Source organism: Hemibagrus wyckioides, linkage group LG05 (genome assembly GCF_019097595.1).
Source record: "Hemibagrus wyckioides isolate EC202008001 linkage group LG05, SWU_Hwy_1.0, whole genome shotgun sequence".
Lineage (NCBI taxonomy): Eukaryota > Metazoa > Chordata > Actinopteri > Siluriformes > Bagridae > Hemibagrus > Hemibagrus wyckioides.
In genome coordinates, this window is record NC_080714.1 from 3,799,259 (window position 1) to 3,825,611 (window position 26,353).

The following is a 26,353-nucleotide window of genomic DNA, read 5'->3' on the forward strand; positions in this document are numbered from 1 at the left end:
ATGGAGCAACGGTCACCCGGGACGATCTGGACGTTCTTCAGCGTTACGCTACACCGCGATGCGTTCAGGGGTTTAGAAGATTGAGGCTTTTGAGACTGAGAAGATGTTCTCTTTAGATCCTGCATTTCCAAACACGCCCTCATCACCACGCTAACATCTCAGAAACGTTCCTAATTAGCTGACGCTGACTAGCTCAGAAATCCACGCTAACTACATGAACGGTAAACAATCATAGGTGTGTTCCTGCGACGTTACTGTGTACTATTCTAACACACCACGCTAAGCAACTAGCTGCGCAAAGTTAGCTTGCTAGCTGGAAAAAAACAAAACACAAACAAAACGTTTTTCACAGACTTGCGTCTCAAAAATACGACTAGAGATTTATGCAGGTAATGTTAGCTGACTAGCTGAATAGGTGGAAAAAGGACGTGGCTAAGAAAGCTAGCTAGCTCGAAAATTAGCGCTTGACATAAAATTGACACTTTGAACGAAAAGAAATGAAAAATTAGATATACTGGAGTGCTGCTAGTGCTAGTTAGCAAGCTAGCACAGAAATGATGCAAGGTGAAAATACCCTGTAATTTATTAGTATTTTTTCTTTTAACTGACGCCATGTAATAAATGTTACCTCAGCGTCGTGCCGCTGGACACGACGTCCCGGGACTCGGGTTCCTGAGGGAGGAGGCTGGCGAGGGCGTGTAGGGAGAGCGGGATCGAGACGTAGCCGCGGGTTTGAGGCGAGCATGCTGTCGCCCTCTACAGGCACAATGTAGAAAAGCACATTTACTCAACTGATTCTCTCGGGTCCTTCCATGTGAAAAAGACTCCATAATAATAACAATAAGCACAATATTAATAGAACACACACACACACTCGTGAAATAGTCATGTTTAGCTAAACAATCTCAGCCTAACGTGGTGTGTTCATGTGTAGGATTGTAGCTGTTGTTGAGAAGCTGAACATGTTACACTCTGATTATAAACTAATGCACATGCTGCTGGAGACGTGTGTGTGTGTGTGTGTGTGTGTGTGAAAATTATGAATGTTATGTGTGTGAGAGAAGATTGAGGATGTGATGGGTTTGTGTGTGTGTGTGACGATTATGAATGGTGTGTGTGTGTGTAAAAATTATGAATGGTGTGCGTATGTGTGTGTATGTAGATTATGAATGTGGGTTTGTGGGGGGGTGAAAATTATGAATGGGGGGTGTGTGTGTGCGTGTAGATGCTGTGTGTGTGTGTGCACACTTTTTTGAGAATAAATTTGTAATGTTTTTATCCTTTTCTTAAAATCATTTCACTGTATTGTTTATTATACTGTTTGTTTGTTTGTTTGCTCTCAGCTCTCCTGCAGTGTTGTGGTGTTTATTGTCCATTTTCTCCAGCTGCCTCCTGCTTCACTGTAACTGTGACCATCTGATAGAATGCTGAGAAAATTAAACAGAACTGAAATACAAACACACTGGAATCGTCCTCCTTCTGTCACAACACTTATTTTTTTATCCTGATGATAAACTGAGAAATAATTATAAAGATTTATACAAGATTTTCTCCAGAATTCTTAGTTCTCTTATATTTCTTATTTTTTAAAAATATATTTTTATATTTATATATTTATTTTTATTTATATATTTTTATATTTATATATTTTAGATTTATATATATATATATATATATATATATATATATATATATATATATATATATATATATATATATATATATATATATATATATATAATATCATGTTTATCAAAATATAAGGATTTCTGTGTTTTTTAGCTTACTAGGGGGGATATATTCATAGAAACGATGCAAATAAACAAAAGTTTATTTTTCTCCACACATATGTTTATCTTCAAAGTAAATGTTGATATCAAACCCATTTCTGCTCTCTCCAGGTGCTTGTTCATCTAAAAAGTAGCTCAAAGTTTCTATTTCTTAATAAATTCTGTGTTCAGGTTCACACACGAGTCAGAAGAAGACTCGAGTTCTACTTATGTATAATCTCTAATCTAAAATCTATATAACAACCAAACACTTGTTATTAATATGTAGGGTTGGGAACCATTCACATTTTTACCAGTACCGGTACAGTACCTGTAATTCGGTACCAGTACCCAACAGTACCTTTTTCGGTACTTTGCTGAAAATATTTACCCATAAATATTATACACTGTTTAACATACACCAATCAGCCAGAACATTATGACCACATGTAAGCATCATAATACGTCATGTTCAGAAAGACAGTGAAGTGTTTCAGGTGTGAATTCCAAGTGTTTATGATTTTAACGTGTTTAATTGTTACTAAGGATTATTTTTACTTTTATTTTTTTTCCACTTTTTTTGGTTTGAATGAAAAGAGTTCCAGCTTTTGTGTTTGTCTGGTGTTCAGAAACAACAAAACACCACAAACATGAAATATTAAAATGCAGTAGATTGTTACTCCTGTGTGTGTGTGTGTGTGTGTGTGTGTGTGTACATGATAATTCCCACACATTACTCTTATTACACCTCATGATATAATGCAATGAGCTTTACGACTGAATATGTCGCTACATGGATGGTCAAAGCAGCAGCAGGTCGTCGCTGTGTGTGTGTGTGTGTGTGAGTGTGTGTGTGTGTGTGTGTGTGGGCTCTAAACTCTGACTCTGATGTCAGAGAATATCCAGGATAAGGTGCAGACCTGAGGCACGCAGCCAATCAGGGAGGGGGAGATTAGTGTGTGTGTGTGTGTGTGTTTAAATTGCTCTGCGGCTGTGTGAGCGTCCCACTTGATCCAGACAGCCGACCTGAACAGTCTGAACGTCTCACACTCTCAGCGTTTAATCCTACAGGTGAGATAATCGACCTTTGTTTTTATAATCTGGTATAAACTACTCCTTATTTTCAGTGTCATGTTATTCTGTCCAGATTTTGTTTTTCTGACCGAATGTGGGGTTTATTTCACCCTAAAACAGCGTGTTGTGTACTTTGACCTCAGCGTTCATGTTTCCTGCTTCAGGTGTTAGATCGTGTGGTGAAGGTGTGAAGGAGGCGGTGAGGAGAATGCGATTACGCCTCTAATCGGAGCGGACTGTTACGAAAGCAGGATGCGGGATTTAAAACTAATTAAATCTGATTAAATCAGGGATCTTGTTTTGGGCCTTAATATAGCGTAAATATCGTAAAGGAGTCTTGAAGCATGAATACAGTAAGATTTCTTTGATGTCTTGTTGCTACGGCGCTACAGAGCTGAGTTTTGAAAAGTCTGAGACGTATCTTTCAGAGACGGAGTGTGACCTCGACGAACGCCGGACTCATAGATCAGCTTTGGGCTCGTCTTGATTCGCTTAAGCCAAAATAGCAATAAGTCAATAAGCTTTAATGCCACTCAGAAGTGAGAAACATCGGCGTCTCAGGCGTCTCCTTCTCACAGCGTCCTCTTGTCTTTGGCCCCTCAGGGACGTAGGTGTGTCTCTGCACCTAGACTGAATGATTGATGAGGCATTTGTGAAATAATAAAATATGCATTAGCTGCAATTTTAACTTTGACCTTCTGTCTCTCCGCAGATGCTTTTTCCCATCATGCCCTCTCGGAGCGTTCCGGTCTTGACCTGCGTGCTGCTCCTGTTGACGCTGTGCCATGACGTTCTGTCTCGTCGGGGTGGCTTCGGAGGCGTAGGTGGGCGCTGGGGAGGAATAGGGAGGGCCGGAGGAGGTGGTGGTGGTGGGGGAGGCTGGGGAAGCTTTGGAGCTCACAGAAGTGGAGGTGGCGGCATTGGAGGAGGACACCACTACAAAGCGGCACATGGCCAAGGAGGAATCTCGTCCTCGGGATCCTCGAGCGCCGGGAAGATAGCGGGAGCGGCGGCGGCCGGAGCGCTCGGAGGCATGGTGATCGGACATGGGCTCGGATCCATGTCCCGACCCGGATATGCATACGGACACGGGTGGCACGGCGGGCATGGGTATGACGGACACGGGTACACGGGAGGACACGGCCACCCGAGGTATGCCGGAGGACATGGCAAAGGACACGTCCATCATGAAGATGGCGCCGGGATCAGGAACGAGACGGATATGGAGTACTACACCGGATCCGCCAGCAGGGGGCAGTCTTACAGCTGCGTGATGATGCTCGGAGCCACTGTGTCCTTCTTTATCAGGTCCTGGAGCTCATAGAGTCGACCATTCGCACCCCGAAGAGTAAAAACTGACTGCAAAACCACTTTCCTCTTCAACTCGATTTCTAAGACTCCGGGCTTAAAAAAAGTTTGCTAGTCAGAAACGCTAACAGTTTAAACGGACAAAAACAGACACTGCAGAGCTGAAAACCGGATCAGTCGGATAACGACTCAAACAAACACCGGTCACTGTGTAGTTTTTCATTTTTTAATTACAAATCTGTTCTGTAATATTTTGTGGAAAAAATACCATAACTTCCTCGAGTCTGTCTCTTTAAGAAGTATTGTTTGTCTAGAAAAGCTAACAAAGAGCTCCTTTAACTCTAGTAAGTAAAATAAAAAGTAATTATTAAAGGTATTAATTAATATGATTTATAATGATTAAACTGTTAAACTGGAGACTTTCGTGTTGTGGTGAAATGATAAAATACGTTTTTCTGAGTCATGTAAATATATCACTCTTAGAGATCGAAGTCTGTTTCTATTTGAAATCTTTCGTTTTTTCCTGTATTTATTCTGTGCATAAATATAAATCTTTCTATTCCTAGAGTAATCCTATTGTTTCTTATCTACCACATACAGTAACTGTCCTGTAGCTGTGCACGTGTGCCGTCTTGTGATTTCTACTTCATCACGTGAAACTGCTTCATGGTCCGTGTTAATGAGGTTTGGGTTCGGAGGCACGAGTGTGCGCTCCGACACGTCTCGGCGTCCCCCAGGTCCTAAACAGTCCTCGGAGGATGAAGTAAGCAGCGTCTGTAAATCACATTAGCGCTAGATTAACAATGGGCGGGACGACAGGATGTCAGGTGTGGACGTCAGGGCAAAGACAAATCTCGTTTAAGATCTAGGGTAGGGTCGACCTCACGATCTCATTTACACTGCAGGACTCTTGTGTAACACATAAAGTTCGATATTTGTAAGAGTGTTAGTCATCGTGTTATCATCTATCCATATGTCTATACCCACTTTATTACTAATTAGGGTCATAGGGATCTGCTGGAGCCTATCCCAGCACACATTGGGTGAAAGGCAGGGGTACACCCTGGACAGGTCACCAGTCCATCACAGGGCCACACATATAGACAGACAACCACACACACACTCACTCTCACTCCTATGGGCAATTTAGAATTACCAATCAACCTAATGTACGTTTTTGGACTGTGGGAGGAAACCAGAGTACCCGGATAAACCCACGCAGCCACAGGGGAGAACATTGTTATCAGAAAGATCAAAAATAACTGTGTGCTTGAGCAGAATTCTCACCTCAGGGTCGGTGACTTGAGTCAAAAAGTTTGCTAGTGTGTGAAAAGTTCCTCGTATTCAGAGTTGGGTTACGTACAGAGTTGATTTTCAGGGCTGTTTGTTCAGATTATGCGAATCGTTGAAGCACCTGAGATGGTGTTTTATCGTCAAAGACTAAGGCTGCTCAATTAGCTTTGTAGCTCGCTAGGTCATGACTCGGTACCACTGGTGTTTATCACCAACAGACAGCACCGATGTCTTTGATATTCGACATATATTTTTGAAATACTTTCTATCATGGTGCTGCAAGCAAGATCATAGAGCTGAGAGACTCTATTATGATACATTAAGGGTCCCTAGTGAGCATGGACATCCCCTTGATTTGCAACTGAAACAGCCCTTAAACCCTTGCTCAGCACCCTGACTAGTGAACTAGGGAGCTGACTGAGACGCAGCCTGATTCGTCATCTTTAAACACGCCCTTGCTTTTAAACACAATTCAATTCAATTCGATTCATTTGCATTTTAACAATGGACATTGTCTCAAAACAGCTTTACAGAAGATGATAAAGTTACTATTTATCCCTAATATTTATCCCTAATGAGGAAGCCTGAGGAGACGGTGGTGAAGAAAAACCTCCCTGAGATGATATGAAGAAGAAACCAAGAGAGGAACCAGGCTCAGAAGAGAACCTCATCCTCATTTGTATGATACTGGACAGTAAATAATGTAAATGTTAATAATGTCCTTCAATTATTATCTATCAATAATTCTTTCCTCAAGGGAAATTGTTTGAGATTTGGACTCTTCTGATGTTGTCCTGAGAGAATTCACGCAATTTTTGATTTTCAAAATGTAGCAGTTTTTACATACACTATATTGCCAAAAGTTTTGGGACACCCCTCCAAATCACTGAATTCAGGTGTTGTTTTTCAGGGGTTGGACTCGGCCCCTTAGTTCCAGTGAGAGAGTTTGGTGGTCCTCCACACCAAACTCTCTCATCCATGTCTTTATGGACCTTACTTTGTGCACTGGTGTGCAGTCATGTTGGAACAGGAAGCGGTCATCCCCAAACTGTTCCCACAAAGTTGGGAGCATGAAATTGTCCAAAATGTCTTGGTATGAAGCTGAAGCATTAAGAGTTCCTTTCACTGGAACTAAGGGGCCGAGTCCAACCCCTGAAAAACAACACCTGAACTCAATGATCTGGAGGTGTGTCCCAAAACTTTTGGCAATGTGTGTGACTTGATTTTCTGACTGAATAAATCTTCATTGCAGAGTGATTCTTTTGTTCTGTCAGTACTAGCCTTGACTTAATACTTTTTTTGTTTGTTTTTCTGAGATACATACAGAACTCTGCCCCCAGATCTGTGTGGAGACATACTGTAGTGTACAAAAAAGTACTGTATGCATATGAACCCTTTCAATAAAACCCAGGAAACCAGGAGAGTTTGTTTTCTCACTTGCTTTATGTGTTACAGTTTGGGGGAAAAAAGCAGCAGGAGTCTACAGTAATGTGAGTGACCTGTACAGACCAGGCAGAAGGACAGTGCAAACCTGCTTCACTACCGCAATAAATATGCGTCTAGAATGAAAGGCGGCGATGACGAGATTTGGCTGTTTATACCGAGTTTGGAGGAAAAAAACGACAATAAAGAGAACCAGACCATGACCGAAATCAGCGTGAGAATGAGGTAAGGAGAGCGAAACATTTGGCATGCGGCGTCCAAATAATAATAATAATAAAAAACAGACGTGATGTTGAACATGAAAAAAAACGTTCTTGATCTTTGCTTGTCGCAGTTTTGCATAAACAGCAGGCTATAGAGAGGCTCGCGTCCCGGTCAGTGTCATCAGCAGGACACGTCCGTGCTCCTGTTTCCGTCACCGTCCTGTGAAGCCGGAGTGTGTCCCAGTGTGTCGTCCGGTGTGTTTGTGTGGCTACATGAATTATTCCAACGTTATAGTACTGAGAGATATATAGTGTGATTTCTATACACTGCTTGTGTGTGTGTGTGTTTTTCTTTTCAGTCCTGCTCATACTGCATTGGCTGTAATCAGTGTGAGTGTAAGACACTGTGTGTGTGTGTGAGTGTGAGTGTGTGTGTGTGTTAAACAGTTCTGTCAGTGCCTGATGCTTTACGCACCACCTTTTCTCCGCTAACCTGATCCACAGCGAGCGTCTCCACTTCCACAGGTGGATGAGGGATCCTATGTGCCACGCCGACGTGGGCGGAGCCTCGTTGCTGCCTGGGGCTCGGAGGCACAGGAGCATGGGCGGGGCTTGTTGCGGAGGCGATGGGCGGGATTACAGGGGGTCGTTCGCGTACCACCGGCTGTGCATCAGGGTTAGCGGGCGTGTCTCGGGCCTGAAGGAACGGCGCGGGGTCGGGCATCGTTCCCGCGGCATCCCGAAGGACGATCCTTCTGCCGTCGGCTGCGCCCACCCTGTAGAGCTCGGTGTACTCGCAGTGCAGTGGCTGTGACAGGCTCTTGCGCATGCGCCTGCGAGGCGTGTCCGGCTGCTTGCCGGCGCTGTTGGTGGGTGACTCGAGCCTCGCTTCGGCCGGTGGGGACGGTTTGAAGGCGGCTCCGCCCTCCAGAAGGCGCTTCTTGGTGGCGTGGAGCTGCGCCGTGAGGAAGGCGATGGTGCCGGCTCTCTGCTCCAGCTCCCCGGATAACACGGCCAGCCGGTGGCTCTTGAGCTTCAGCTCGTCCAGGTACTTCTTCTCACGCTCGCGGATGGTGTTCTCCAGCACCGAGATCATGGCGTTCTTCTGCTCGAGCTCGCGCAGCAACTCGCTGTTCTCCTGCTCTTTGGCCTTCAGCTGTTCCTCCAGCTCCTCACAGCGACGCTGGAGCTCTCTGCAACGAGCCTCGCCATCATCTGCCACACACACAGACAGGAGGTTTATAACATTACTCTCATATACTCAGGGTTTACAAACTAAACTCTACCCAGTGTAAGATATTTTATTTTATTTTAAGCTTTATTTTAAAACATTACCCTCTGTCCCCCACCCCCCCACTTTCTCTCCGTCTTCATCTCTACCAATCTCTCGTTCTCTCCATCTTTCTCTTTCCCTCTCTCTTTTTTTCTTTGCCTGTCTTTCTTTCTGTCTCCCACTCTTCCCTTCTTTTTCTCCCCTTCTTCTGCTCTCTCCCTCTTTCTTTCCCTGTCTCTCTCCCTCTTTTTTCATCTCTCTTTTTCTCTATCTCCCTCTCTTTCCCTGTCTCTCTCTCTCCCTCTTTTTTCTTATCTCTCTTTCTCTCCATCCCTCTGTCTCTCTCTGTCTTTTTCTTCATCTCTCTTTCTCTCCATCTTTCTTTCCCCCTCTTTCTTCCCCTTTCTCTCCCTTTTTCCCCTCTCTCCCTGTCCCTCTCTCTCTCTAACCCCCCCATTCTCTCCCTCTTTCTTCCCCTCTCACTTTCTGTCCCTTTTCCCCTCTCTCTCTCTCTCTCTCTCTCTCTCTCTCCCTGTATCTCTCCCTCTTTTTCTTTCATCTCTATTTCTCTCCATCTCCCTTCCTCTTACTCAGGGTTTACAAACTAAACTCTAACCCAGTGCATGCCATTTTATTTTATTTTAAGCTGTGATCAGAGTTCTGTTATGAACTCTGTAATCCATTATAAGTGGCCATGTGAGATAAACCGAGGCTCACCAGCATGTCAGGAGGACAGGAGAGAATCCCACCCTTACCTTTTAAAAAATTAAAAACACATTTTCTATAAAAGTGATAGTCGCCTCACTCCAACTCCTCAGATCTATCAGTATTTAAAACCTAGGAATGACAGGATGCTGTTTCAACACTAGAGGGCAGTGCTGACTTCCCGCATTTCCTTCAATCGCTTTCCATCACCTCTCCATGTCGTCTTCTCGACTCCGCCCTCCTACGTCCTTCAGCCCGTGACCCACTGAAGACGCATCTTCAAATCTGAGTCACTGAAGGTATTAGATAAAGAAACTGGTGATATTTTATCCTTGTTCTTACAAATTAACTTGGAAATCCACAAAGCAATTACTACGTGCTAATTACGTGCCGCTTCGCTGGCACACAGACACACTCATGATATAACGCCCAGTCGCGCTACACGCTAACACAAAGTACGCATCGGCTATTTTTAGAAAAGCGAAAGTCATTCTATCTGTTTTCTCTCTCTCTCCCTCTGTATCTGTTAAACAGGGTGGGGCCACAAATGTACACAAGAGAGAGAGAGAGAGAGAGAGAGAGAGAGAGACGAGCTGTCTCCTGTTACAGTACTAATCGATATGAGTGTATGAGGAGCGTCTCACCCTCTATTGACCTTCAGCTCTGCTCCACACACACACACACACACACACACACACAAAAGCAATCAGTGTAACTTCGTGTTCCGAGTACAGGTACGAATACTTCTTTCACTCCACAGAGAGTTGAATGCTCCATTCTGATTGGTCAGAAGGTGTTCAGTTATAGCTGATGTTATAAAAAGGTTCATATAAAACAAACAAACAGAATTATTGACATGGTGAAGTTTTCTAAAGGAGGTGTTTATTTAACTCGTTTAAAAAGAGTCTCCATGACTCGGCGTATAGACTCGGCATCATGGATCACAGCACTGATGGAAGGAGTCTCCAGTGTCAGCTATGGGAAAGTCTTCAGGAGCGAGGGAGAGCTTGTGCTTTCTCAGGTGAGAGAATAAAGAGAAGGAGCATCTGTTTACCCTCTGTCTCACAATCCCGGCCCCCCTTCTCTCCGTCCCCATCTCTCCTAATCTCTCTTTCTCCATCTCTCTTTCTCTCCATCTTTCACTCTCTTTTTCTTTCCCTGTCTCTCTTTCTCCATCTTTCTTTCTCTGTTTCTCTCTTTCCATCTCTCTCTCCCCCTCTTTCTTCCCCTCTCTCTATCTCTCCCTTTTCCTTTCTCTTCCCTTTTATCTCTCACACCCATCTCTCCTGCTCTCTCTCTCCCTCTTTCTTCCCCTCTCTCTATCTCTCCCTTTCCCCCCTCTCTTCCACGTCTCTCTCTCTCCCTCTCTTTTTCTCTTTTTTTCACCTCTCTCCCGGTCTCTCTCTCCCGCTTTTTCTTCATCTCTCTTTCTCTCCATCTCCCTCTCTCTTCCTCTTTCTCCCCCTCTTCTTTCTCTCCATCTCCCTCTCCCTTCCTCTTTCTCCCCCTCTTCTTTGCCTCCTTCTCCCTCTCCTTCTTCCTCTCTCTCCTCCCACCCTCTCTCCCCATCGCTCTCTTTCTCCCTGTCTTTCTCTCTCCCAGTCTCTCTCCCTCTTTCTTTCTCTCCCTTTTCCCCTTTCTCCCCATCTGTCTCTCTCTCTCACTGCCTCTCTCCCCGTCTCTCTCTCTCTTCCTTCTTCTCCCCATCTCTCTTTGTCTCCTTCTCCCCCTCCCTCCATCCCTCCTTCTTCCTCTTTCTCTTCTCTTACCCTTTCTAACCTGTCTCTCTCTTTCCTTCTTTCTCCCCCTCTCTCTTTCACGCTCTCTCTCCCTCTAACAGGATGAGCTCACATGGCCGTAATGGTGTGACTCACACGGGGGTCATCTCTCCAGCTGCCCTTTTCCTATCACGTGGATCCATGACCACATACATGTGTAAACCTCATTACACCTCTGTACTCTCCACTGCATCATGTCTTAACACTCGGGAAGGATGTGTGGGAAGACGTCGAGACGGATCTGAGAGACGTGACGTGAAGCCACCCATCGACGTGTCCTGACAGGAGAATAAGTGTGTCTCGTGACAGGCTGCTTATAAACTACTTGTCATGTTTTTACTCAGTCTCTACGGCAATTAATATTCCTAAAAAGCCTTATAGCTGACTTCTGTCTGTCTGGGGGTGTGTGTGTGTGTGTGTGTGTGTGTGTACAGGCTACAGATAATGCATTAGCCCATGTGCATTAGTGCTGCCTTGGTGTAATCTTATTTCCTGTACCATCTCTGCAGCAACATCAACAACATATGATTAGAGCTGTCCTGTCTTTTTTTCCTGTCTCACATTCTTCAAAGTCTTTAAAGATCAGTTATTACTCCAGATTTTCCAGATCGGACGTTCGGTCTGCTCAGAAAACAAAAATAAGGCACGAGTTCATGATGGCGGACATATTCTCTTCCATTTACAGGAGAGCTCAAAATCTCTTATTTTTAGCCTGATATTTTATTAGTTCACATTGGCCAGGGTGTATTAATATGTGATGATGTCATTACTGAACATCCACGAAATGATAGTGTGGGTCTGATTTCTGATGTCACACACACACTCATCGTGCCACTCCACATGCAGGTGAGGTCACTTACGGCCACAGAAACAGCATCGGAGCCTGAGGAACGCACCTAACACAAGCAGGAAGCTAAAAGCGCTTTGTACAAGTGCACTGGGCTTTTTATTTCTCTTTAGCGAGCCGCTCCGCTGTAACCTGATTTAGTCGTGCTTCACTTCAGCTCTGTGCTGTTTGCCTTCTCTACAGAGGACTGAGTTCAGCTCCTCACTCAGACATGGAGAATATCTCTGTCTCTAAACACATCTTTACCAAGAAGACATCGCACGCTGGAGTTTAATTAAATTCTGCGCTTCACGGTTACAGTAATGCTGCGAGGACGCTGACACACGCTGACCATACAGTCACATACACCAGGGGAAAATGAAAGGGAGAGGTGGGGGGGGAATGGACAGAAGAAGAAGAAATAAAACAGAATAGAGTGGAACACAACCCATCATCTGGAAATAATAGAACAGAGTAGAACACAATAGAATACAATTGGCCAAAAACAATGCTATAATAGATACAATAATGTGATCAAATAGAATATGAGAACTGAATCGAATAGGATAGAAAATAGAATTTAAATCGACAGACAGTTGAACAGAATACATAAATAAATCAACAGTAGGACAGAATTCAGTAGAAGGGAATCAAATAACAATAGAACTGAGGGCAGAAATAGAGGAGCAGGGGAAACAGAAGTGAAAAGGATAGAAATGAACAGAATAGAGTAGAGGAGGAGAAGAGAAGAGTTTGTGACAGTCATAAAGAAACACAAATAGACAAATAAATAATACACTGTGTGTGTGTGTGTGTATATATATATATATATTTGTGTGTGAGTGTGTGTATATTTGTAAGTGTGTTTTTAAGTGTGAATGTGTGTGTGTTTGTAAGTGTGATTGTACATTTTTAAATGTGTGTGTGTGTGTGTGTGAGAGTTTGAGGGTGTGTGTACCTTTTTTAAATGTATGTGTGTGTGTGTGTATGTGTGTGTGTGTGAGTGTGAGCACTGGGTGGGTCGCTGGTTGCCAGGTTACAGCACAGGGCCCTGGTGATATATGTGTGTTTGGGGACAGAGGGCTATTTCTCTCCTGATCTCTCTCTCTCTCTCTGTTCCTTCTCCCTCTCTTTTTCTGCAGCGGCACTAAAACCTTATTTACAGCCCACTGCAGTTGGAAGCGGTTGGATCACCACCAGAGGACCAACACTAATTACTAACACAGTCAACACACTCACAACAAAAAAAACAACAAACCCTAAAGAAAACTTTCTCCTCCAGAATAAATTCATGGGGGGAGACAGGCAGACAGACAGGTAGCGTGACAGAGACAGACAGACAGAGAGTGGTGAGACAGAGAGACAGAGACAGACAGGCAGGCAGAAATAGACAGAAAGGCAGAGAGCGGTAGCAAGACAGACAGACAGTGACAGACAGACAGACAGACAGACAGGCAGAGAGTGGTGAAGAGACAGAGACAGACAAGCAGGCAGACAGACAGTCAAATAGACACAAGGGGACAGAAAGAGAGAGACAGATCATCTGCAGAGATAAAAAATGTGTGTGCGTGTGTGTGTGTGTGAGAGAGAGAGAGAGAGAGAGAGAGAGAGAGAGAGAGAGAGAATGAGAGATAGAGAAAGACAGAGAGAGATCTTACCATTCGGATCAGAACTGCGGCAGGTCAGCTCGTATGTCAGATCTGTGAGGGTGAGACAGGTGAAAAATAGAGAGACAGAGAGAGAGAGATCATAAAGATTCCTCACTTCTTAATATTGTAATATCTATTATTACTATGTACTTAAAGAAAGATCTCTTAATTAATTGTTTATAAAGCCTTTATTAAAAATAATATGTTACATACTGTATATATGAAGTATGTAAGTTCTACAGAAGTCGGTATACTTTATGCATGTGTGTGTGCGTGTGTGTGTGTGTACCAGTGCAGTGCTGCTGCAGGCGGCGTATCTCTGCATGCAGGCCCTTCAGCGTGTTGGCGTGGTCTTGCTGCAGGAACAGCAGGTTCTTCTGCGCACTGTCAAGCTGATTCTCCAAGGTCACGTTCTCGGAAGCCATGATGACCGGTTCACACACATACAAACTCACACACACACACCAAAGCTGCAAACACAGAAGGGGTGGGGGGTGGGGGGGTTAAGTTGAGATACTTGGAGTTCATCCTGTCCAAACCGAAAGTTTAAAGCGGATATAATTTAAGTGTTAAGATTATTCGCTGCTGACTTTTACTATAAGAGTTTAGGAGATCTGCTTTAGCCGTGGACGTTTTGCAGTGTGGTGTTGTGCCACTGGGAAGACTGAACCTCTGAAGATTTTACGTCTTGAAAAACAGATGGGATCATGTTACGCTGCTGATGATGTCAAGGAAGGTCTCAGATTCTCCAGCCTCATCACTGCAGGAGCATAAGAGCTCAGTGGTGTTACGGCTGCAAAATATTAAACGCAGAGATGCTGATAACTGTGACACATGGTTTCTTTTTAAGAAGTATACTTTGATAAGGGATGAATATTTTGATAAGGGATTAGTATTTTGATAAGGGATGAGTATTTTGATAAGTGATGCAGCATAAATAAAAATATAAATCAGGGTGAGATGTAGCAGGACAAGGTTTCTATAAGCTTTAAAGCAAGGGTGCCAATACACAGGCACTCAGGCTGTTAATAATAATACTGTTTTGTTTAATAGGAGTGTGTATGCATCGTACAGTTATGGGGTAAGTACCAATCTTCCTCCTTCTATTCTGTGTGTGTGTGTGTGTATGTGCATGTCTTTAGATACACATGGGTGGATAACTCTCTCTCTCTCTCTCTTTCTCTCAGTCTCTCTCTCTCTCTCTCTCTCTCTCCCTCTATCTGCTGCTGGACAGATGGACAGAATGTTTAGGTTCCTTCTGGTCGGTCAGCCTCGTCGACGTGGCGATGAAAGAAACTCAAGGAAGCGTTTTCGAAACTGATAAACATCAATAATCAGCAGTGCTGAGTGACCACTTAATCAAATAAAAATCGATTTAAAAAGGATCAAATTCTGGACCAACAAGGTTAAGGGTACTTCTGGGAAATAGGGTGTGTTTTAAAAGATGATGAATGCTGGAACTTTCCGTACCTCTTTCTCTTTCACTCTCTCTCTCTCTCTCTCTCTCTCTCTCTCTCTTCACTTCTCACATACAAGGTCAGAACTTGTTTTGTCATTGGTTACAAAAGCAACCTTTAGTTTTGATCATACAAATGCTATCTGACCAAAAGTATGTGCACCCCTGACCATCACACCCATATGTGAGCTTCATGTTGTCAAGCTGGACACATACGGTTATATAGAATGTCTTTGTATGCTGTACCAGAACAATCTCCCCTCACTGGAACTGGAAGGCTCGAACCTGTTCCAGCACGACAATGCAGCCGCACACAAATCACAGAGCGTGGAGATGAACTGGAACTGGAGCCTCCTCAACATCCGACTGTCTGATCTCACCAAAAACACTCCAAAATCGAGTAGAAATGCTTCCCAGAGGGGTGGAGCTCATTATAACAGCAGGACGTTTTGCAATCCTATAGATACACAGTGTGATGAGATGGAGTGAGAAGAATCAGACCATGGTGTCTAAGATCAATTAGCTTTGAAAAACTTTTTGCATCATAGGTAGTGTTTGTAACTCGTTATAAATCCTAATGTCTGATATTGGTGAAAAATTGGGCAGGAAGATTTTAACAAACTAAATGTTTAACTTTGAAGTTCATTACCATTTCGAAACTTTCCCAACGAGAGACAGAGAAAGAGAGAGAGAGAGAGAGAGAGAGAGAGAGAAGAGAGAGATAGAGGATGGAGAGAGCGAGAGGAGAGGGGGGAGACAGGGAGAGGGAGGGAACGAGAGACAGCGAGAGAGGGAGGGACAGACAGAGAGAGGGGGTGAGGAAGGGAGAGAGAGAAGAGAGAGATGGAGGATGGAGAGAGCGAGAGGACAGGGGGGAGACAGGGAGAGGGACGGAACGAGAGACAGCGAGAGAGGGAGGAACAGACAGAGAGGGGGGGTGAGGAAGGGAAAGAGAGACAGGGAGAGACAGCAAGAGAGAGGGAGGGAGGGAGGGAGGGGGGGAGAGAGAGAGAGAGAGACAGGGAGACAGAGAGAGAGACAGGGAGAGAGAGAGATTTAAAGAAATCTTTTATCTGTGTAATTTGATCACTTTATGTTTTAATCTGTCTACATGACGGATGTTCATCTAAAACTAACCTGTTATATCAGCTGATTAAACTCATACGTGTCCTCTAAAAGCATGATGAAGTACATTGTGTGTGTGTGTGTGTGTGTGTAAGCTTCATTTGAGGGCAAATTCAGTGTGAACATGGCTGAATCAGGGACAAAAGCTATGCTGAACTAATGGAATAACAAGCAGGTCTCATACACACACACACACACTCTAAGTGCAGCCTTATTTTCTCCTGATAGCACTATTCTTCCCTATTATCAGTCTGCCTTTCAGAACAAAGAGCCATGAATAGCTAATGACAGCGTTATGGCCTGGTAAAGGAGGCAGCAGACAGAAAAGGAGATAAAAAAGAGAAGAAACGAGGGGTCTAACAGCAGCAGGGGATAGGAGCAGCTGGAGAGCCATCACCCTGAGCTGCTTACAGATGGAGAGAGGGAGTGAACTGCATCTCTGCATAATCAGTCTTTATGAATCTCCCGTGACGCAGTCTTAAAATAAGCCTTCGACCTTGTTCGTTTGCACCGTCGCACGACCTGAGCGTCGACTTTTCATTCTCACGGGCGGGAACGTCACGCGCTCACCTTGTTAATGAGGCGCTTCTTTCGCTCCCAGGTCGCCTGAGGTTCGTGACTCTGAACGGAGAAACAAAAAAACGAAGAAGACTCCCTCCACGATTTGGAAATTCATTCTCAGAAAGTTGGGAAGAAGTCTACGACAATGTAAAGGTTTTTATCTATATCAATCACATTAGCTAGCTAGCTTATTGCTAGTTCATGTGCTTTTGTGAGTCAAGTTGTGATGTGGTAGCTCAGTGGTGTTGTGACTAAGGTTTGTAAAGTGTTGGACTACTGATCAGAATGTTGTGAGTTCAAATCCCAGGTCCAACAGGCTGCCCCTGCTGGGCCCCTGAGCAAGGCCCTTAACCCTCAATTGTATAAGATAAAATGTAAGTCGCTCTAGATAAGAGTGTCTGCCAAATGGTAGACATATAAGTTAAATAAAATATATTACCTTTGAAATGACTATGTTTATATAAACACTGCCCTAAGGAGGACCAAAAAAAGTTATGTTAAGATTCCTCACAGAAACCTAATCGATGCCACTGCTAAAGATAGCATGGTTACAGTTTAGGTCAATCCTATTTTAGCCTTTTTGCCATAATGCTAGTTTATATGTTAGCTTGTTTACCTTACTATGAAGAATGGCATGTGTCCAGATGGAAGCAGTCATCACACCACTGCCCCACTGTTCACCTGTCTAACTATCTCGCAGGGCGGGGCAGTGGTAGGTCAAATGGTTAAGGCTCTGGGTTGTTGATTGGAAGGTCAGCTGCCAAGCCCCACTGTTGTCCCAACACTGCCAAGCCCCACTGTTGGGCAATTGAGCAAGGTTCTTAACCCTTACTGCTCCAGGGGCACTGAATCATAGCTGCCCTTGCGTTCTGACCCCAACTTCCTCAGCTGGGATATGTGAAGAAAAGAATTCCACTGTGCTGTAATGTATGTGTGTTGATAATAAAGGCTACTAAACTAGTAACTAAATTAGCAAGAAACCTCAGCTCAAGTTTCATAAGTTTTACTTTCAGTGACGTTTTCATCCTGGTCTTGTGGAAATACACCCTGGAAAGAATGGCAGCCTGCACACGCTCACTGACACCCAGGGCGAGTTATCTAATCTTATCTAATCCACCTACTCAATGTATTGGAAATGTGGGAGGAAACCAAAGTTGGGAAGAACATGCACAGAAACTATATGAGAGTAACTCAAGCTCAGGATCGATCCAGAGACCTTGGGGTTGCCCCGCCCAAATATGATTTTCTAAAACTTTTGCTTAAAAGTATAAGAGATTTATACAAATATACACAAGGCCACGGCTGGCTAGCTTCTCTCTGAGTTAGCTCATGTCAAGGTTATATTTCTTTGTTGATGTTAGGGGTGTTTAACCTCTCGTTAGCTTGCTAGGTCACGTCTTTAGCCTGTTTGCTATAATGCTAGCTTGTGAGGCATCGTGTTTAGCGAGGATACTGGCTAAAAGAAGATGAAATTCTCTATCCTAGAGGACATTTCTTAATCTGTGTGCATTTATGCCCTGCGATGGATTGGCACCCCGTCCAGGATGTCCCCAAATCCACCCCCATCCCCCTTCACGATTCCTCTGGGACAGACTCCAGGTTCTCTGTGACCCTGTGCAGGATAAGCGATTCAGAAACTGGATGGATGGATACATTTCAGTCAAAATACGACACAAAGACTCAATGCAGATTCTTGCCGTGTGATCATTTAGTCTTTGCTGCAGTCTAGCAAAGCTTTTCGAAGCATCATCAAATTATTATATACTTCAATCACATAAATGTGCACTTATCCCATGAGTGGGGTTGATTAGAGGCTCTAAATCAGGCCTGAATCTCCTGCAGTCTGAATAATTCAGTGAGGATCATCCTCCTCCATCTTTAGGCTCCCGCTCTAATATTGATTATGAAATCTAATAAACGTGTCACATCTGGATGTTCAGAGGATTACAGAGGAGGGGAGCTGAGAGACGAGACACAGAGGGACGGACGGCAGAAGGGGTGGTTATGTGAGGACATACCTGGTGGTATATACCTAATTATACCAACTGTGGCTTCAGGCTAGAAAGCGATGGATAAAGATGGATAAAAACAGATGCTCCTGGAACAAGGTAACCTCACAAGTCTGCTGTGTTGGATTTGCATGGATCGGAAGAGGCAGCAAAGAACACTGTGTTTGTCTAATACGCTGGACAGGGACAGTGGGAAACTGGGAAAGCGTGAAGAAAAGGAAGCTCAGCTGGAAGGACATATGGCAGAGAGATACAAGCCAAAACCGCTTCCTGCTCAGTGCAACATATGACATCCTGTTCTCACCAAGGAATCTCAAGCAGTGGAAAAGGGAAGATTCAGAATTTGCACTACTCCCAGTTTCAAAAGTCAGACTCTCTCAAAGGAAGCTACACCAGGAGGCACAATCAGGTCAAGCTCTTGAAAACCAAGCAATGCTCAGCCTCCCAGAATAATTGAACTCAGTGCTACCAAAGATGACTGTCAGGGATAGGGAGATGGGATGGCTAAGATCTTACTAGTGCCCAGGTTTGGACAACTGGTGGCAGCTCGAGACTTGAGCTGATTGTTTGGCCCATCCTTCTGCACATTATATATTTTGTAGAGTTAAGAGGGCCATGGAAAAGGCTGTAAGCAGTGGGTGCAGGATGTAGTCAAAGTCTTCTCCCTCTAGGTTATTAAGGGACATGGCAATTTCGGGGAAAGTCTTATGCTTGACTACCAAGAAAAATTCAAACTGGCCTGCAGGAGACCAGGTAAACACACTGGAAGCCATTTTAAAAGACTTTAATCAAGATACTGTGGGCGAATCAAACGTTAAGTAGCCACTTCAAAACAAAAATTCGTAGTGAAAAGAACAACTGATAAATAGTGTTAAGGCACAGCTGGCTCAAACGGTTAAGGCACTGGCTTGATGATCTGAAGGGTGGGGGTTCACTGAGCCCTTGAACAAGGTTGAGTCTAGTGCAAGGCCCCTTAACTCTCTCTGTATCTGTGCTTTCATCCCTCAGACTGCCTAAGCTGGGATATTTGAAGAAGTCTTTCACCATGCTATAATGCATTTGTGATAGGGAACTACGGTAAGCTTGTAACTGAGGACCATAAAAGAGACTTTTACAGTCTTTTACTTTTACAGTCGTGGTAGAAATAAAGGGGGAAGATGAGGGTCCTGGATAGTAACCTAGGTAACCATTCCTAGGCTTAAGGTACTGTCACCTTATTGCATCACACAGGGCTTGGTCAGGTTTGGCTCTGTACTGATAAATGTTCTCGAGAATAGGTCATGATTTTAGGACTCCAGAATTCACTCTTGAACATTCCTGGAGAGGTTGCGGGCTTTAAGAACAGAAAGCGCTATGGTATATCTTTAGGTTTTTATGGTGCTTAAGACTTTTTACAAGCACAAGGGATTGATGACACTCAAAATAACCTAAAGAAATAGTCAGCACTACCCAAAACAAGCCTAAAAGTATTCATAGGTGTAACACATGGCCTAGCAGTGCAGTACTGATCACACATACTGGGTGGATCAGATCAGTGACCATTACTCGGACATATGCAAAAAAAAACAAAAACAAAAAATGATATTGTTATTAATGCTTTCCTGTTTTTGACCCTTCAAATAAAAAGCAAAAGACAACATCTACACACTGACAGACGTTATAGGTGTTCGTTTCTTTGTGCATTTGAGGGACATGTAATCATGCCGAGAGCTCAGACTTACATCATCATCATGAATAAAACATCTGACCTCACCTCGATGAGTGCTAAGTAACACAAACTTATTAGTAAATGCCGTTCTGTGTGAAGGGTGTTGAGTAACACAAGCAATGGCTGATGACCCACATTAGCCTAAAACAGTAAGAGAGACGGAGGGACGGCCCAGGCAGACGGACTCAATTATTAATGAGCCATATTTGCGTGCAATCTAAGTGTGTGTGAGCTCAGCTGCTCCTGACATTGATATCCAATACACTGGATGGTAAAACATCCGAGCGCTTCCTGAAACACGAGCGTCTTCCCATCACCGGCCATGACGTCGTCACATTTAGCAGTCAGGCTGCAGCGAGAACCCGGACGGCTCCCGTCAGACGCTGATTCACCAGTGGCCCTCGGGCTATTAGCTTCACTTATTGCCTGTAGTAATCTAAAAATTGACTAGCTCCAGCAGACCACAGACTCGCTTCATCATCCTCTTCATCCGCTAGACAGATTTACAACCTGCTCTCTGAAAATCCTGTCATGTGATGTACATTGCTAGATGTCGCGATCCTTTCGATTAGCGGGTGTCTGTTTCGTGCCGAGTTCCAGACTCACTTTCCTCGAAGGTACATCTTGAAAGGTGTCAGGATGTTGATATCTGTCTTGGCACACACTGGGGGTGTAAACTAAACCACTTAGTTAGCTTTATGTCTTATTAAAAAATTAAAAGGGTTAAAATTACAGTCACTTCAAGCAAGAGAGTGAGTCTGGCTGTGTGAGCTCACAACTTACACTAGTAGTAAATTATTAAAGTATAGATTGCTTTTCCTTTTAAGCAGATATTAAGCCAATGGGGAAAGTGAATGATGGTAAATCATACAGTATTGAAAGCGGTCATTTCTGCTGTCCACCAGCAGCAGCTACCGTAAGTGTGAAAGGCTGAACCCCCGGTGTCTTACAAAGCATTTGTGGTGTAGCTAAAAATGGTTAAAGAGCTGATGCTGGAGTCTGGTTTGATCTGATCTGATGGAGGAAAATTGAGATGCCACTCACCTACGAGACGCACAAGCCCCAGACCTCACCAGCAAAACTGCTTTCCTTTCTATCTCTCTTTTCTGACTCATCACTTTTCTATTTTTTGTCTTCAACTTTCCTCTTGATCTTCTGCTCCTTCAAATCTACACCTTCTTCACTTTTTTCATTCCATCAATTCTCCACCTCCTTTTTCTTCTCCTTCACCTCTCCACCTCTTCTGTTCCTTTACTTCTTCTTCCTGCTCATTCACTCCTCCTCACCTCCTTTTCCTTCTCTACAGAACCTCCTTTTTCACTCCTCACCTTTTCTTCTCCATCTCTTCTTCTTCCTGCTCTTTCACTCCTCCTCAACTGCCTTTTCCTTCTCTTCAGAGCCTCCTCTTCTTCTCCACCTCCTTCATTTCACCTCCTTTTTTCTATTAACCTCTCCACTTGTTGTTTTCGGCTCTCCGTTTCCTTTCTTCCTTTTCACTCCTTTCACATCTTCACTACATTCCTTTTTTTTCTTCTTTAATTCTCCATCTTTGTCCCTCAACTTTTTGCCATTTGTAAAAAATTCATTAATATATTCTGCCTCCTTTTTTTTTTTGCTCCAGCAACTCTCTGGTTTCTTTCTTTCTTTCTTTCTTTCTTTCTTTCTTTCTTTCTTTCTTTCTTTTTTTTTTGCTTATCGCCCCTTCTTTTTTCTGTCACGACATCCTCAGTTGCAGAGCTTTGGTCTATCTATGTCCATGCCCTCGAGACAGATTCCCTCTCTCTCTCTCTCTCTCTCTCTCAGGCCATGCTGCATTTCCTCTTCAGCATTAATAATCAATGAGCTACAGCACCAGAGGAAAGTCTGAGAGCATCGCTTATACACACATACTCTTTGCCCCATACTTTGGAAAGCAATCACTATTACTATATTTCTGGCTGTAGCTTCAAGTCAGTAATACATCAATTTACTCCTGACCCTGGTCCGGAGTGAAGGAAAGAACAATCAGAAATCTCCAGCTAACAGAAACAGCCAGTGATGAAGCTGATATAAGCTGACAAACCATGAGCTTTAGTCTATGTAACATAGCAGGGTAAGTATGAGCTTTTAGGAGGTAATTATTTGGACTTGGTATCCAACCAAGTAGAGGTGTGCTGACATAATGAAGCAGCTCGTAACACTTGGCGCGAAACTGACAGCAAGCATCGGCGCCGCTAACATCAATCGTGCCAGCGATTCGGAAGGAAAAAAGAGATGTACGGTTTTCTTTCATCTGCGAGGAAGATTCGTTTTCATTTGTACCTAATATATATATATATATATATATATATATATATATATATATATATATATATATATATATATATATATAAATAAATAAGAGGGATCCAATATGTGCTACCAGCTTTCACTGGACTAGATAAAGATTGAAACTGACTCTTCAGTTTGTAAATAACATTGGAGGCAGACACAGAGACTGAATGCAGACAAGGCTTTAGGTTCGGGAAAATTTTCCCTTAATGCATTTGCATCCAGCAAGATGTTCGTTCTTGGCAAGTTGATAAGTTACCTATGTTTATAAGTGAGCCTTTAACAACAAAACTGCTGTTAACTATTGCATGTTTGGGGACAAGGATTGACTTTAGATTTGTCTGCTGAAGGGAAATATTACTGTTCATTCATTCATCATTTAATGGAGCTTGGTCCTGTAGGTTGTCAAGTGGAGCCTCCATGGACCTTAAAGGATATTTACAGGACATAAAGGATACTTTTGATAGATACTGACCACTGCAGACCGGGAACACCCCACAAGAGCTGCGAGTTTTGGAGATGCTCTGATCCAGTGGTCTATCCGCCATCACAATTCAGCCCTTCATCAACCTCAAATCCTTACGCTTGTCCATTTTTCCTGCTTCTAACACATCAACTTTGAGGACAAAATGTTGACTTGCTGCCTAATATATCCCACCCACTAACAGGGGCCATGATGAGGAGATCATCAGTCTTATCCACTTCACCTCTCACTGCTCATAATGTTATGCCTGATCTGTGTATTTTGTTGATCACTGACGGAGACTGGAGTGGAGATTGTGGTCTTGAAGCTATCACAGCACCTGCAGTCCAAAGCTGCAATGGTGTCTTTGTGAGACCATCCACAGTTGTCTCATGAATCTTTAGAATGTCCATGTGATCATCATCAACGAGGACATTTCATGACGTTAACGTTAACTAACAGTGTAGTTACTGTCCCACGTTATTGAATTTCCACGCTCTAATGCGCCATCGTTTCTATAGCAACAGCTAACTGACAATATCTAAACCTATTAATGTTGTTCTTGTTCCTCGTTCGGCTCTTCCCAGTTCGGGGTCGCCACAGCGGATCGTTTGGCCGCATGTTTCGATTTAGCACAGCTTTGACGCCGGATGCTCTTCCTGATGCAACCCTCCCATTTAATCTGGGCACTAAGAGCACTAAGAGTTAACTGTTCAGCGGCTGGGTTAGCGTCCTGCACCAGGAATCGAACCCGGGTCATGGCAATGAGAGTGCAGGATCCAGTCGCTGGACCACAAAAGCTAACCCTAATAATAAACGGATTGAAAGCGGTACGGAAAATAATCGGTAATCACTAATTAACGAGATTGAAGGAGTCTCCAGAGACAGTTCCTGAAGTCCCCATGACACAAAAAAAGAGGCTGGTGAAGGAACGAGGGAATGTTTACAGCTGCTAAAAGGTAAGTGAGAACTTTTTAACGAATGAAAGATGGCAGTGATCGTTGGCACACTGCAGAGAGGAGTGGAACACACTTCAGGGTGTGATGTTACTGGAAATGAATCAACTTTGTAGTGGTGACTCAGCTTCATCACACCACACTGACCATATCGCTACGGACTATTTTCCTACGAGAGCAGTGTTTTGGTCATGTACGTACCTGGGAATGTTTTATTTTATATATTTTTAGGAGGTTTTTACTAAAATCCTAAACAACAAAATTACGTCACACTTATCGACATACAAAAGAAAAGAAAAGAAAAGAAATGAAAAGAAAAGAAAAGAAAAGAAACTTTCTATTTCAGATGCTACCTCACAGCAACTCAGGCGCGATTATTCGGGAAGGTTCTATGCAAATCCTAATGTTGTGATTGGTTGGAAAATATCACGACCTCATTTGCATATCGACTTTCTCTGGCAAAATTTCTATTCCCGGCGATATAAACGGTAATCACGGTATATTGCGCAGTTCTGTGGGAGAAAAAAAGAGAAAAAGCCCGATGGCACATCCGTTATAAACAGCACCTGCATTGCGGATATGAAGCAGAAACCGTGTTAAATACACGTAAAGTGTCAATTAAGTGCGATTATTTATTTATTTTTATTCTTTTGTCAAACGTCCGTTAACTCACATTCATCACCAATGACAACCATTTTGACAACTCAACTAGTGTAAAGCCACAACAATGACGCCGTCGTCACTGGATACGCAGACAATAGCAAATAGATAGAGGGGAAATGTACATGTTTATCAGTTTATTATTTATCTAAACCCGTATTTGAGCGCATACATTAAAGCGCAACGTTTTATATTTGGACGGTTACTGCGCAGTTAGCCTGTTAGCTTTGTTATGGCAGGCGCAGGTGCACGCGCAAGGATGCGCTCGAGACCTCAAATAATAACAGCGGTAATACTATAAATAATAGTAAATAGATAAAACCCTGGGCTGTGCGTAAACACGTACCTTCGGTATTCACGGCGTGAGAGCGGGCTTCCAAACACGGAGACGGTGCGACATATTGTTTATTTTCATCCTGACATGATCCCCGGGATTTCTGTTCTCCTCCGTCAGTACAGAGAGCGCCTGCGTGTCTCTCTCTCTCTCTCTCTCTCTCTCTCACACACACACACACACACACACATATCACCCCGAGCAACCACACAATAAAGCAAAGCATGCTGGGAAACCGAGTTCACAACACCAGCTAGCAAGAGTTAGCTAATAAATGCTGCCACGTGCATGTCTCCCACACCTAGCTGGCTAGAAACACTAATCACAAGAGAAAAACAGAAGAGTGAGACTTTGTAGGGTGGCCGAGAAGTGCAAAACACAATAACAAATCAACAAACACAATAACAAATCAACAAACACAATAACAAATCCAGAAACACAATAACAAATCAACAAACACAATAACAAATCCAGAAACACAATAACAAATCAACAAACACAATAACAAATCAACAAAGACTATAACAAATCTGGAAACACAATAACAAATCAACAAACACAATAACAAATCAACAAACACAATAACAAATCAACAAACACAATAACAAATCAACAAACACAATAACAAATCCAGAAACACAATAACAAATCCAGAAACACAATAACAAATCAACAAAGACTATAACAAATCAACAAACACAATAACAAATCAACAAACACAATAACAAATCAACAAACACAATAACAAATCAACAAACACAATAACAAATCAACAAACACAATAACAAATCAACAAACACAATAACAAATCAACAAACACAATAACAAATCCAGAAACACAATAACAAATCCAGAAACACAATAACAAATCCAGAAACACAATAACAAATCAACAAACACAATAACAAATCAACAAACACAATAACAAATCCAGAAACACAATAACAAATCAACAAAGACTATAACAAATCCGGAAACACAATAACAAATCAACAAACACAATAACAAATCAACAAACACAATAACAAATCAACAAACACAATAACAAATCAACAAACACAATAACAAATCCAGAAACACAATAACAAATCCAGAAACACAATAACAAATCAACAAAGACTATAACAAATCAACAAACACAATAACAAATCCGGAAACACAATAACAAATCAACAAACACAATAACAAATCAACAAACACAATAACAAATCCAGAAACACAATAACAAATCAACAAACACAATAACAAATCAACAAACACAATAACAAATCAACAAACACAATAACAAATCAACAAACACAATAACAAATCAACAAACACAATAACAAATCAACAAACACAATAACAAATCAACAAAGACTATAACAAATCTGGAAACACAATAACAAATCAACAAACACAATAACAAATCAACAAACACAATAACAAATCAACAAAGACTATAACAAAT

General features: G+C 42.9%; 3 protein-coding genes across 8 annotated transcripts in view; 2 read left to right on the top strand and 1 right to left on the bottom strand.

Moving 5' to 3' along the window:
• The window catches only part of rassf2a (Ras association domain family member 2a), a 25,053-nt gene extending 23,593 nt beyond the window's left edge, over window positions 1-1,460 (top strand). For all 4 annotated transcript variants that reach the window (XM_058390539.1, XM_058390538.1, XM_058390537.1 and 1 more), the window contains one exon: window positions 1-1,460. This exon is cut by the window's left edge and continues 222 nt beyond it. The gene's annotated coding sequence lies outside the window, so the exon portion shown is untranslated.
• Window positions 1,461-3,570: 2,110 nt separating this feature from the next.
• On the top strand, window positions 3,571-4,319 carry prnpa (prion protein a). Its single transcript, XM_058389404.1, has one exon. The coding sequence runs from the start codon at window positions 3,571-3,573 to the stop codon at window positions 4,165-4,167; it is 597 nt and encodes a 198-aa protein (XP_058245387.1). The 3' UTR covers window positions 4,168-4,319.
• Window positions 4,320-6,868: 2,549 nt separating this feature from the next.
• ccdc92 (coiled-coil domain containing 92) lies at window positions 6,869-25,075 on the bottom strand. Of its 3 annotated transcripts, none has more exons than XM_058388646.1 (5): window positions 24,916-25,066; window positions 13,912-14,114; window positions 13,611-13,791; window positions 13,331-13,372; window positions 6,869-8,305 (listed from the first exon to the last, which is right to left on the bottom strand). In XM_058388646.1, the coding sequence occupies exons 3-5, from the start codon at window positions 13,744-13,746 to the stop codon at window positions 7,530-7,532; spliced, it is 954 nt and encodes a 317-aa protein (XP_058244629.1). In that variant the 5' UTR covers window positions 13,747-13,791; window positions 13,912-14,114; window positions 24,916-25,066; the 3' UTR covers window positions 6,869-7,529. The 3 variants fall into 3 exon arrangements, with proteins under 3 accessions (XP_058244629.1, XP_058244630.1, XP_058244628.1); XM_058388647.1 differs by lacking the exon at window positions 24,916-25,066 and adding an exon at window positions 15,024-15,417; XM_058388645.1 differs by lacking the exon at window positions 13,912-14,114 and having other exon boundaries at window positions 24,916-25,075.
• Between the last annotated feature and the right edge of the window lie 1,278 nt (window positions 25,076-26,353).

Bases quoted from the DNA above. Each gene is read 5' to 3' on its own strand.
- prnpa (XM_058389404.1), top strand. From the start codon at position 3,571: ATGCCCTCTCGGAGCGTTCCGGTCTTGACCTGCGTGCTGCTCCTGTTG.
- ccdc92 (XM_058388645.1), bottom strand. From the start codon at position 13,746: ATGGCTTCCGAGAACGTGACCTTGGAGAATCAGCTTGACAGTGCGCAG. The intron at 13,373-13,610 runs GTACACACACAC...TCACCCTCACAG, and splicing joins CCTGCAGCAGCACTGCACTG to ATCTGACATACGAGCTGACC. The intron at 8,306-13,330 runs GTAAGATCTCTC...TGTGTGTGGCAG, and splicing joins CCGCAGTTCTGATCCGAATG to ATGATGGCGAGGCTCGTTGC.